Source organism: Macaca nemestrina, chromosome 5 (genome assembly GCF_043159975.1).
Source record: "Macaca nemestrina isolate mMacNem1 chromosome 5, mMacNem.hap1, whole genome shotgun sequence".
NCBI classification, from domain to species: domain Eukaryota; kingdom Metazoa; phylum Chordata; class Mammalia; order Primates; family Cercopithecidae; genus Macaca; species Macaca nemestrina.
The window spans coordinates 183691862-183705570 of NC_092129.1; the positions used below are offsets into that span (position 1 = coordinate 183691862).

General features: G+C 39.6%; 1 protein-coding gene across 9 annotated transcripts in view; it reads left to right on the forward strand.

Moving 5' to 3' along the window:
• Positions 1-13709, forward strand: part of LOC105464801 (exocyst complex component 2) — a 204567-nt gene that overhangs the window by 130054 nt on the left and 60804 nt on the right. For 7 of the 9 annotated variants that reach the window (XM_071097736.1, XM_071097744.1, XM_071097738.1 and 4 more), the window contains exons 14-21: positions 1035-1100; positions 1263-1420; positions 1831-1952; positions 3156-3217; positions 9515-9595; positions 10075-10134; positions 10795-10856; positions 12173-12239. In XM_071097736.1, coding sequence (XP_070953837.1) covers positions 1035-1100; positions 1263-1420; positions 1831-1952; positions 3156-3217; positions 9515-9595; positions 10075-10134; positions 10795-10856; positions 12173-12239 — 678 coding nt within the window. The remainder of the gene's footprint in view (positions 1-1034; positions 1101-1262; positions 1421-1830; positions 1953-3155; positions 3218-9514; positions 9596-10074; positions 10135-10794; positions 10857-12172; positions 12240-13709) is intronic. The other 2 variants (XM_071097742.1, XM_071097743.1) reach the window with 2 other exon arrangements.

The following is a 13709-nucleotide window of genomic DNA, read 5'->3' on the forward strand; positions in this document are numbered from 1 at the left end:
TGTCTGATAGTTCTGTTGAAAACGCCCAACAGTCCTAACCCATATTTTACTTACATCGAGATGTTCATTATATAAACTAACCGTACATGCAGTTTTTATAGCTTATACAGAAATAAATATATATACAATGCACATAACATTGCTTGCATTTTAAAATTAACTTAAAGTCAATATCATGATAATTTATAAAGCAAGTGTTCTTGACTTCAAAGGTCTCTTGACTCGTTGTGCATTAACCAATAATGGATGAGCGTTTTAACCTTAAAGATTAACTTTTGCATTATGTCAGTGAAGTGTCAGAATTTTATTTTACATTGTGTAATTGTATTAATGCTTCTTTATTTAGAAAGCTTCCTAGGCTTATCCTTCTAGGGTATTTTATATAATAATATTTAGTTAGAAAATTTGTGAATAAAAAGTTCACTGAAATCCAGTTGAACAGGTTTCTCTTTTAGTCCATATAAAGTAGTTTTCCATAGATTAAGGAGAAAGAGACATTGGAAAAAAACATGAGTTATATCAGTAAGCCAACAAAAATTAATTCTAGAATGATAGAATGTATTTTATCCTAAATTACACTGAAAATCTCTGAAGGAAGAGCCGTAGTTTATAGTATTTAAAAATAAAATGACAGATTTCAGAGTTTAGGCTTCCTTTGGTTTCTTTACTAGCTAATGAGAAATGATGTTGACAGTGTTATCATGGCTATGATACTTGATGGTTTAACCATACGACATTGTTGATGAAAATGGTAGATGAAATTCACCTATAAAATTGGTAGTTTCAACTTAACTCTTAGATTAATTTATGGGAATTGTACTTAAAGGTTTTAGAAAGATAAATAACTTCTCATTGGGATAAGAAAGGTTTTCTAATTAATCGTTCTTTAATCAGAAACATAGATTATGTCTTAAGCATTTCTTTTAATCAAGTTATAACCATATTTAATGTTCTTTTTATGTACAAGTGCTAAAGCTTTTCTTATTCTTATAAATTATTTCTAATGCGTTTTATTTTGTTTTTTAATTTTTAAGACTGCTGAGAAGTCAGGTCAGATTGAAAGATCAAAGAATGTGAGGCAAAGACAAAATGATTTTAAGGTGAGTAAGGGATAATAACTGTGTCGGCTTCTTCAAAGGTTAGGGTTTTTCCTTTCTCACTTTGTATTCAAGACATCCGTTATTGCCCAGGAAGCATCTTTTAGTTAATGTAACCCAATTAATTACATTAGAATGCAGTTATGCTTGTTCCTGGTTTTCTAGAAAATGATTCAGGAAGTCATGCACTCGCTGGTGAAGCTGGCCCGTGGAGCCCTGCTGCCCCTCAGCATCCGGGATGGGGAAGCCAAGCAGTACGGAGGCTGGGAGGTGAAGTGCGAGCTCTCCGGACAGTGGCTCGCTCACGCCATCCAGACCGTAAGGTGAATACGGACACATTCTCAGAGAAAGGGGAACTTTTTCTTTTTTAACTTTTTGGAAAGCAAATACTCAGTATGGAATATTTTTAATACGTTCAGTAAAGAAGAAATTCTTCTTTTCCTTCTCTGTGTCCTTTTGCCTCCACTGTTTCCTGTTCGTCATCTGACAGCTAAGTTCCTCACTGTTCCTGGTTTTTATGTTGGACGAGAATGTTCTTCTGTTTATGCATCTTCTCTGTTGTTTAACTCAGGATTATTCTTATAGTGCAGTCCCTGCTGTGGTCTGTTTCTGTTTTCAGCCTCATGCTGTAGCTTGTAAGCTCCATGAGGCATGATTATACAGTGAACGTGATGCTAGGAATTGCTTTGCAATCCCACTCTGCTCACTTTTGTTTGGATGTGTTTGTTCGCAGACTTACTCATGAATCGTTGACTGCCCTTGAAATTCCTAATGACCTGTTACAAACCATCCAGGATCTCATTTTGGATCTCCGAGTACGTTGTGTCATGGTCACGTTGCAGCACACGGCGGAAGGTGTGTTTAGATAAATTGGTGATGTTTACTGTACAACAGTTACCTGCATGTGCCACCTCCTTTCGGTTTCCAAATCCTTGAAAACTAGGGAAAATTACTCTCCTGGAAATTTGAATATATTAATTCATCTTATTTCTAGCTGCTGAATTGGGTGTTTTTCTTTTTGTGATGTGTTTTCAAATCAGTTTAGTTGAGAATTAAGAGCGTGCGGAAACCAAGATGGATACACTTGAAAACGTTTAAAGATATAACAGCATCCTGATGATAAATGTTAAGTAGAAAACATAGGGTCTAAAATGTACATAAAGTCTGATATAAGTTTTGAAAATATATGGATGTATATTTTAATATTTTAATTTGTAGAAATCAATGTCCAGTCAAAGGAAACCCTGTTAGTATTGGTTCTCTGGATTCTAGAAATTATAGATGAGTCTTGTTTTCTTTATACTTTTTAAATTTTTCAGGCTTTTCTACCTTAAAATCATAAAAAACATAAAGGTTTTCTTTACAAAGCAACCTTTTGGTTATTAAATATTTTCAAAAATAGTCAAGAATATTGCTAAAATGGCACAGGCCATTACTGTCTACTACCAGGCTTTTTAGGTAGGAAGCTTACACCCCTGCAAAATTGGTGGGTGATACTGTGTAAACGGGAAGGGAATGGAACCCAGGTGAGAAGCTGGATGTTCCCCTCTTAGTTTATTCCCTCCTCCTCACCTAGGAACCTGAGCCTGCCCAACGCTGAAGGTTTGAGCAGGTGGCATTCCCTTAGCCAACTGAGAATCATATTGCCCCTGTCAAGAATGTGTAGGATTCAAAAAACATCCAAATTATTCATCAGAAAGTTTAGGAAAAAAAGTACTGTATGACTTATTTTGTACATGTCTAGTGTTGTGAAGAATCCTGAATAAGTAGTAAATCATTGTCTCAAGTTGTCATTAAATCTAACCTAGAATTCCCCAAATTGGGCTATGCAGTACAAACTTTTATTTACGTTAATATCTTATTAGAATAATCCAGTGAACAATAAGTACTTAAATCCTCAAGTCTACCAAAATTATATTCTTTGTCTACTTTCATCAAGTTTTTACAAACCTATTATATAAAACAATTAAAAACCATAACCTGTATAAATTTTTAATCTGTATAAAATGTACTGAGATTATTCTAATAAAACGTATTTGTGTGCTTCTTTTCATATAGAAATAAAGAGATTAGCTGAAAAAGAAGACTGGATTGTTGATAATGAAGGACTGACTTCTCTAGTAAGTTTAAATTCTTTTCAGTTATTAGTCATTAGTGTGTATTTAGAATAAATGGTTTATCATATTAACAGGGAGCATGTGCTCCATATGTTGCAGCTCTAAATAGAAATAAATATAAGCTTCTTAAAGTTTTTCTTCTCAGAGACATTTTTGCTTAACACTAACCGTAAATATTAAAAAGTTAATGAAAACAGTGGGGTTTCTTTTAAAGTTGACCTTTTTCATCCTGTATAACTTACTATTTTTGTTTGAATTACTTTTTTAAAAACAGAGTATGCTTAATTCTGAATTACTTAGCAACTTGAGCTTTTCAGAAAAGCAGGATAGAAGAGATGATGCTGCTGGCTCCAAAGCCAAAACAAACCAAACAAACAAAAACAACCACCACAGACCACTGCAGATACATTCTCAGGCCAGGCAGCCAACTGTCACCTGTTTCTAGAATCTTCTTCTTTTCAGCTGGGACTTTTAGGTTTGAAAGTCATCTTCATGATTTCACGGGTTTTCACACTTGTCTCACGGGTGCTCCTCGCGGTCCTGTGGGTACCTGTGCCCTTGACGATGGCCAGGCAGCGGCCGAAACATCCCAGTGGCTTTCACCAGGGAGGGACTTCTGTCCTTCACAGCAGCCTGGCAGCGTGGTCATGCAGTCAGTGTCCGGGGCTGCCTCTGTCCTTCCCCATGACCCTTCACACTGCCTCCTGCTCAGGCTGGCCTCGTGGCCACTCATGGCCTGGCTGCTGTCAGGAAGGAAGTCCAGTCCCCTCCCAGGAGCCGTAGCTCGCAACGCCTCTCCATTTAATTGGTCGGAACACATTCCATGCCTGTCCCTGTCAGCAGCAGAGGCTGGGAGAGCACGTGGCTGCTCCTGTTTTCTGTCTTACCTTATTAAGAAAAAAGGATAGGTCAGGTGTGGTGGCTCACACTTGTAATTCCAGCACTTTGGGAGGCCGAGGCAGGCAGATCATGAGGTCAAGAGATCGAGACCATCCTGGCCAACATGCTGAAACCCCGTCTCTACTAAAAATAGAAAATTTTGCTGGGCATGGTGGCGCACGCCCACAGTCTTAGCTACTCGGGAGGCTGAGGCAGGAGAATCGCTTGAACCCAGGACGTGGAGGTTACAGTGAGCGGAGATCATGCCACTGCACTCCAGCCTGGTGACAGAGCGAGACTCTGTGTCGAGAAGGAGAAAAGAAGAAAAGAAGAAGAAGAAATAGCAATTCTAGGAGGCAACTAGCAGTTTCTGCCTCAGATAAGGAAACTAGAATGAAATGGTCTTGACTCTTGCCCAGATTTACAAACCAGTGATGAGTCAGGTTGTCAAGAAACAATGATCCTGCATAGTATTTTTAAATTCCCTTGAATTTCTGTATAGTCGTCCCTTGGTATCCTCAGCACAGGCTGGTTCCAGACCCCTTCATGATACCAAGATCTGAGGATTCTCAAGCCCCTAGAAGTTGGCTTTCAATATCCTTGGACTCCCTATCCAGTCAGTTCCACCACTGGTGAAATTCACAGATGCAGAACCTGGGGCATGAAGGGCCGACTGTACTTCTCATGAACCGTCTTCTGGGGGCTGGGGAATTTTTGACTTATTCTATTCCTCCAAAGTTCAAGGTCCTATCTTAAGTTAATATGAACATATCATTGTACCTTACTTTATATATGACAAGGTGATTTAGAAAAGCAATGCTTACTAACAATTTTTTGCAAATTAAATCATGCTTAAAATGAGTTAGGGAAGTTTATTATTTCTAATAAGTCAATTATCATTCTATTTTAAATGCTTTATATTTTATAAAAATATTTTAATTAGGCCAGGCTCTGTGGCTCATGCCTAATCCCAGCACTTTGGGAAGCTCAGGCAGGTGGATCACCTGAGGTCAGGAGTTCGAGACCAGCCTGACCAACATGGTGAAACCCTGTCTCTACTAAAAATACAAAAATTAGCCAGGCATGGTGGTACATGCCTGTAGTCCCAGCTACTCGGGAGGCTAAGGCAGGAGAATCACTTGAACCCGGGAGGCGGAGGTTGCAGTGAGCCGAGACTGTACCCTTGTACTCCAGCCTGGGTGACAAGAGCAAAACTTCCATCTCAAAATATAAAAGAAAGAAAATTTTAATCGGTTGGGTTTCTACTTGTCACAATTATTTGTATTTAAAGAGCAACTAGTCTGTAGTTAATTCTCCCTCACACTAAATCTCTAGAGAAAGGTATGGACCTGCACCACCTGCACAAAAAGACAGAATGTAAACCATCTCCACTTTTTATATTGACTACGTGGGAAATAGTAATATTTGGATAGGTTACATTAAATAGATTATATGAAAATTGACTTTATGAGTTTATTTTTTAAAAGCTTTTAAAAATGTAATTACTGGAAAATCTAAAATTTCTTACATGGCTTATGTTTGTGGCTCACATTCTACACCTATTGGGCAGCACTGGTATGAAGAGGAAATTTATTGCACTTGATTTGGAATCGAACCTAGTTCAATCCTAAAGAAGCCATGTGGTCTGTCTGACCCTAGAGTCTCAGTTTGTAAACAAGGAGCAGAGCCCGTCTTCACAGTGCTGTGGGCTGGGATACGGTGATGTCCTGTGGACCAAAGCACCTGGTAAACTGCAAAGCTCTGGACAAACATAAAGGATTTTTATTTGTTAAATTAATACTTGTGATCACTGGGGCTACTGTGATAATAATACATTCAGTTTACTATTTTCAGAGCTCTTTTATATAAACCTATCCTAATTATCATAGCAAGCTTGAAAACAGGCCAAAAGGGATCATTGGACCACTGTCCACTGAATCACTTGCCCAAGAGGAAACAGGTGCAGGCAGGTTAGACACACCTGCCTCAAGTCAGTTATGCACAAATGGAAAAAGATTGTGTGTTCAGTTTGAGAAAGCAGAGTCTGCTGTCAAGGTCCTATGCCTCATTCTTAAAATCTGCCATAAATTCAGTAACTCTGAGCCATAAAACAGAGATTGGCTTCAGGTCCTTCTTCAGGGCAGTGCATGTGGTCCGCTAGTGTGTGCTTCCCTGGACCTCGGGACCTCGTTTGCCTGGTTGTAGTACATCAGCTTCTGTGAAGATGCTCTGAAATAGTTACTGTAGAAGCTTCTTTGTAGTTGATTTTTAAACTTTATCCTAGTGCAACTGCAACCATAAAATAACTAATTTCACATTTGATCTCTCACACAAGCCACATAACTATCTGCAGGGACGAAAGAACTGACCCCCAGTGCACCTTGCGAATGAGTGAGCCCTAGGAAATAGCACGTCCAGAGTCAGCCAAGACATGGTCTAGCCAGAGGTCCTTGAAGAAGTGTCCTACCACGACAGACCTGATAACACTGAGTCTGTTTTAGCTATTCTGCATGGACCTCTTAAGAGAAAAGGTGAATCAATGCTTAGAGCACAAGTCTAGATTCCAGCTTGGAGTATTAGTATTTTAACCCGGCTTGTATATAAAATTCTTAGACTTTGAACAGTGACTTAAGTTGTATAACCCTAACCTCTTATCACATACCAATCTAAGAAAATGTATATTTTCTTAAGATTTCCATAGTGCCAGTCCTATTTGTTTGAGACAGGAAAACTTTTTTTCTTTCCTTGTGCCTGGGATAGGAAAATGCTGCTTATCCCATTAAGTACACCAGGGTCAAGCACTGCCTCACTATGACTGTCCCTCGGCTGAGGCACTCTCTGAACAGAGCTTCAGAGCTCTGAAACAGCTCACTCGAAAGCATCCTGTTTTCTTCTCATGTTGAAAATGGTTTCTGCCTTTTTTCAATTTGGATAATTCTGAGATTCTGAGAATTTTCTTCTTTCAGAACAACTGGAATGATTTGTGATAACTTTTGACCGTCGTCTAAATTGGATGACTCACTGACAATACGCAGAGATAGGACTACCTCTTTCTTTTGAGAAAACAGAAATAGTGAACGTGTAGGTGATATCACCTACTCCCAGTTCAACCGAAAGCACTCATTGAACTTTCTAGTATTCTGTTTCTACTTATTATATTAGTATGGGTATAAAAATAAAATTAATAAGAAAGTTGAGTCCAAATTATAATAGAAGATATCTAAACAACCACACATGAACATCAACATACTTTTTTTTTAATTTTTAATTTTTTTGAGCCGGAGTCTCGCTCTGTTGCCCAGGCTGGAGTGCAGTGGCATGATCTCGGCTCACTGCAACATCCACCTCCCTGGTTCAAGCAATTCTCCTGCCTCAGCCTCCTGAGTACCTAGGACCACAGGCACGTACCACCACACCCAGCTAATTTTTTGTATTTTTAGTAAGAGGGGGCTTCATCATGTTGGCCAGGCTGGTCTTGAACTTCTGACCTCAAGCAATCCACCCATCTCAGCCTCCCAAAGTGCTGGGATTACAGGTGTGAGCCACCACACCTGGCCAAACATCAACATGTAATGGCCTGTGGTTGAATCTCAGATTTGATTGTCAATATTATAGCAATATTTATCATTATAACATCTTAAGTTACCTTCTGAGGTGGGCAGGTTAGATGAGTAAGGTCAGTAACCTAACAAACATTTTACCTCTTTAAATGCTTTCTGTGCAGTTGGTATTTCATCCTCTACTTCTTATTTTATTACTGTTTTTGTACTTTCACTTTTAAGTATTCTTTATAATGCCCTCTGGTGGTTTCCAAGTGCAGTCATAACATGACATTAAAGCTGAGGCACATTGTTTTAGCTTTCATGAAGTCTGGATTCCTTTCCATAAGAAAATAAACTTGTCTTTTAAAAGATGTATGTAGATGTCATTTCCTTTCTTCTCTTCAGTTTTCTTCCCAAACTCTTTTAAAAATTAATGCATGTGTTGAAGAGAGGTTCTCACTCCCAGTGCTTTGCACACAGCTGCTTGGTTGAGCCTTGTGCCTTCCGTGTCTCGCTCCGGATGAAACCCAGCCCCACCCATCTCTCGAGACCTGTGCTCAGGTTCGGTGGTTGTGACACACAACCTTCCTGCGGTCCTGCTTTGCCGGTGGTTTCTTGCCCACTCTGCAGGCTGTGTACACTGTCCTCCTCTGAGAACTTGCTCCTCTCCTTCCCTGTTCCCCCAAAGGGCTGGTTCCCCTTGCTCTTCCCGTCTCAGCGTCAATGTTTTCACAGTCTTGGGGGCCTTCTATGACCATCCTATTTAAAGCAGATCCCCCATCATGATTGTTCTCTGAGTCTCTGAGTTCTACTTCTTTTCTTTTCTTTTTTTTTGAGATGGTCTCACTCTGTCACCCAAGCTGGAGTGCAGTGGCGCAATCTCAGTTCACTGCAGCCTCCGCCTCCTGGGTTCAGGCGATTCTCCTGCCTCAGCCTCCTGAGTAGCTGGGACTACAGGCGCCCGCCACCACACCCAGCTAATGTTTGTATTTTTAGTAGAGATGGGGGTTTCACCTGTTGGCCAGGATGGTCTTGATCTCTTGACCTTGTGATTCGCCTGCCTCGCCTCCCAAAATGCTGGGATTACAGGCGTGAGCCACCACGCCTGGCCAAGTTCTACTTCTTTTATTCATGACACTTATTATTTTAAATTATGTTATTTCTATACTTTTTTAAACCATTTTGTCAACTTTGACTTTCATAGTCGTGTCTCCTGCCTGAAATGTACACATAATGAGAATTCTGTCTTTCTTACTCCTGTATCTTCCTTACCTAGAGTAGTTCCTGGCACAAAGTGGAAACAAACACCCTTAGGATCTAAGATTCATTCTAGCTTATCTTGAGATGCCATTGGTTGGGCATATTTTCAAGTTTCATTTTCTGACTTAATGTAGCTAGAAAATGACTGTTTACAGTCTATCTGATATAAAGATCCTCTACATCCTCTAGGTCATTATTATTAACATTAAATTTTGTTGAACAGTTCCAGAGATGTGGAAGATCTGGGAGACTGAGCTCGTCCCAGAACATACCTCAGAATCCGCATTCAGTATATAAACCCCTGTATCTGCTCCTCATCGTGTACTGCCCTCTTAGAAGGGTAGAATTTTGAAGAAAATTTTTAGTCGAATCTGAGTTTTATTTTAATTGAATGAGATATACTTTGGAGTCTCAAGATTGATTCATTCTAAAATACGAAGTACAAAACATATGCCATACCTAAAACTCAATGACTAGGAGTTTACTTTTCACATTGTGTTTCTGTTCCATTCCATTAATCTGGAAAATGTGGACCTTGGGGCCATATTCACTTGTGTTAAATATGTTTTCATAGCCAGTGCTTGTTTTTGAATTTTATGATATGCTGTTTTCCCTTCAGCCATGTCAGTTTGAACAGTGCATCGTGTGCTCTCTGCAGTCGCTGAAGGGGGTCCTGGAATGTAAGCCGGGAGAGGCCAGTGTAAGTATTCCAGCTCCGCTTGGACTCCACGGTTTCCCAGGAGCCCTCGGGAATCACAGTTGTAAAGTTCTGACTCATCGTATTGCAAGATCTTTTCTCCCTCTTTGCTCGCTTGTTCCATTTAGTTTAACTACGTAGGTGTGCTGATGTCTGATTCCAAGACAGGCTGATGCAGGTTAAAGTGTGAGTGCAGGTATTGTAGGTAGAGCAGTTACAGTGACAGCACTTTGTGGACAGCGATTGATGGGCCTGGCTCTTGACCATCAGCCCAGGACTGCATTGTCGTCTCCAGCCCGAGTCACTACAGTGAGGAAACCCACCCAGGAGGCCCACTCTGCACGCGTGTCCTTCTTTTAGAGGAAGGACACCACTCCTGAAGCAGTGTTCCACGTTTTAACTGTTTATATCTAACTTCATACACAACAAGCCTTGTTTTCTTAGCAAAGTCCAGAAAGTTTAATCAAAATTCTTCCTTGCAGGTCTTCCAACAACCTAAAACACAGGAGGAGGTTTGCCAACTGAGCATTAATATAATGCAGGTAATAATTGAAAGCAGTAATGCCCAAAGCCTCAAATAATACTAAGTATCAGTCAACCCTTCTCCTATTCATAATCTGCAGACGATGTTCACTAAATATGTATTCTTTTTTCATCTTGTCTGTGGACATAATAGTTTAGGGTAAGTGGGTAACAAAGTTTAACGTAAGATTAATTCCAACTTGTTTTAGCGATACCCAAATGTTTCATTTATGTTATGCTCCCCTTTTTTTGTCTTCTCTTGGTACCTCACATATATTCTGTTAGAGCACAATGTAAATTAAGTGATAATTAGTTGCTCATGTCCTGTCTGGGGTGTAAAGTATTGTTCTTGGAGCCAGTGCTTTGCAGGCACAGAAAGTTGAGAATGTGGGTGAGTGAATGAGGGAAAGTCTTTTTCCGAAAATATCTTCACAAGCTTAATAATTGATCAAAACATAGGCACTTCTAATCTTCCATTACTTACGTGATAGATATGGATGGGATATATATTTCATCATTAATGGGGCATATACAGTATATACACATATGCACGCACACAACACCACACCACTAATGGGATCTATAATTCTACTTCATGTAAAGTTGTCTTTAATGTCCAAATAGATTAATATCTAGGAGTTCATTCCTCTGAGAGTTCTGAAACTTATTTTTTCACTTAGGTTTTTATATACTGTCTGGAACAGTTGAGCACCAAGCCTGATGCAGATATAGATACTACACAGTAAGTAAAAATTAAACTAATCTCATTAGTGCATTTAGGAGAATTAAAAATACAGGCTCAAATTTTATACTTGGTCTTATATCCTAAGACTTCTAGTAAGAAAGAAAGATTATTCATATTAAAGTAATTTTTTTTTAAATATTTGACCTATATTCTTTCTGTAGTTTATCTTTTCAACTCATCTTTGCCTTATTAGAGATGTATCAAGCAAATTGAAGACATGATTAGCTTATTATCCAATGAACAGGTTTTATAAACAAAGTATTAAATGTAAATATATAACTCCTAGTTGATTATTTTTACGAGTCTGGTGTTAGGGGAAGGCACCATTACTCTTGTTAGAGACTAAGCATGTTGGTAGAATTATGTCTGGGTCAAGCTTAGTTATTGGAGCTCCAGTGGACACGTGTTAACTCTTGATGTTTACAAATCCATGTAGTAATTCTTTCATGATGCTGTTGTATAGGACAGCATTGTAAAGTGCTGTGTGTGTGTGTGTTTTTTTTTAAGAAATCTGTTCTTTCTGAATTATACTTGGCATGTGTAACTTCTGTGTACTTTATGCTCTGACACAGATAATACTGAAATAAATGCTTCTTACATCTTCAGTTGACAATTTGGGAATTTATCCATGTTTGTCTGTTTACTGGTTTTGGCTTTTGCTTCTCAGTATATAAAACTATCACCTCCCTAGAGACCCCATAAGTTTTTAATTCTTCTAGGTTTTCTTTTATTTGATTTCATATTTTTAGCTCATTATTTCACCAGGAATTTGCTGTCAGTCAGATCCCTAATATTATGGATTAAATTTCACGTTGCCCGTGTTCACAGATTATCCATAGTACCTTCTTTGAGCTGTTAACTGTTAAGTCTAAAACACTTATTAAAAGTTTCTGGCCAGACGCGGTGGCTCACGCCTGTAATTCCAGCACTTTGGGAGGCCAAGGCGGGCAGATCACGAGGCCAGGAGTTTGAGACCAGCCTGGCCAACATGGTGAAAACCTGTCTCTACTAGAAATACAAAAATTAGCCAGGCATGCCTGTAATCCCAGCTGCTCAGGAGGCTGAGGCAGAAGAATCGGTTGAACCTGGGAGGAGGAGGTTGCAGTGAGCTGAGAACGCGCCATTGCACTCCAGCCTGGAGGACAAGAGCAAGACTTCATCTCAAAAAAAAAAAAAAAAAAAAAAAAAGTTATGTGACTTTCACCAAATGTTTTCCATATAGTTCACTGCAGTTTTAAATTTGCGTGTAGTTCATTGCGTTTTTGAATTTGGGTGGTTTATTTGTAACTGTTTCTACTTGCTTCTATGTTCAGTCTCTCTGTGGATGTTTCTTCCCCCGATTTGTTTGGAAGTATCCATGAGGACTTCAGCTTGACCTCTGTAAGTCAGACGACAACTAGAAAGTAACCGTTTTAAACTGTGTGACAACAGTTTCACAAATCTCATTACTTTGTTCCTGCCTCGATGCTGTAGCATGCGGTGCAGGACATTGTGCTGTGCTTTGGAGCTCTGTTATGTGAAATGTTCAGGAAAGGGTAATTTACGTGAATTTCACACTTCACATTTTCAGCTGAAGTTGCCATTTCAGGCATTCCACATACTGTCTGCGTCTGTGTGGTTTCCGGGTGTTAAATGGGTGCCTTGTAGTTCCTGGTGCTTGAGAGTTGCCATGATGGATTGGGGAGGGGGCAGAGGACATGGGTGCCTCCCCCTCACAGCTCTTGCCTCTTCAGCCAGAGAAGTTCTGCTTTTCTCTGTTTTATTTCTGTAAGTTCCCTCATAGCCTTTAATTTGAGCACAGCCTCAACTCTACACACACACACACACTTACACACAAACAGGTATATGCATGCACTGCTTATATACATATGTATATATACACACATACTTTTTAAAATGTATACATGTATTCAAGAAGATTCACAAACATATATTATCATGTGTATAAATTCATCTGTTGAAACTCAAACTCTAGCTGTCATAAATAAAATAACCCTTTCTGGCCAGGCATGGTGGTCACGCCTATAAGCCCAGCACTGTAGGAGGCCGAGGCAGGTGGATCACTTAAGGGCAGGAATTCGAGACCAGCCTGGCCAACATGGCAAAACCTCGTCTCTACTAAAAGTACAAAAATTAGTTTGGTGTGGTGTCAGGCGCCTGTAATCCCAGCTACTCAGGAGGCCGAGGCAGGAGAATCGCTTCAGCCCAAGAGGAGGAGCTTGCACTGAGCCAAGATGGCTCCACGGTACTACAGCCTGGGTGACAGAGTGAGACGCCATCTCAAAAAAATAATAATAAATAACCCTCCCTGGTTTGTGATGAGTTTGAAGGGTGTGTGTGTGTGTGTGTGTGTGTGTGTGTGTGTGTGTGTTGTGTGTGTCTGTCTCACGGGAAAACGGTTTGACCCAAATTTTCTGCTATGTATTGAAGTATGAATACCTAAAGAAGGAATTTGGTATATTAGAAGAAATATGGTTTGATCCAAGTAATTTAAAAAATTATTCTAGATTCAATTCCTTGGATGACTAGGTAGAGAATGATACCATTCACTGAGATAGAGAATTCAGGGAAAAAACAGGTTCAAGAGAACCCTTTTTTGTTTTTGTTGTTGAATGGGTGACATACAGGTAGAGATATCCAGTGGGTGATTGAATGTCCTTGTTTAGATCCCAGGAGAAAAAAATATAGATACAGATTTGTGAATCAGCAGTACATAAGTAATATGTAAGGCCTGGGAGTAGATAAGAACACTAAGAATTCTGGCTGAACAAAAAAGAAAATGCCGGTTCTTCTGTTGAGCCAGAATTGCAGGTGGAGTCACCCCAGGAGTGGTGGCAGCCATCCCGAGCC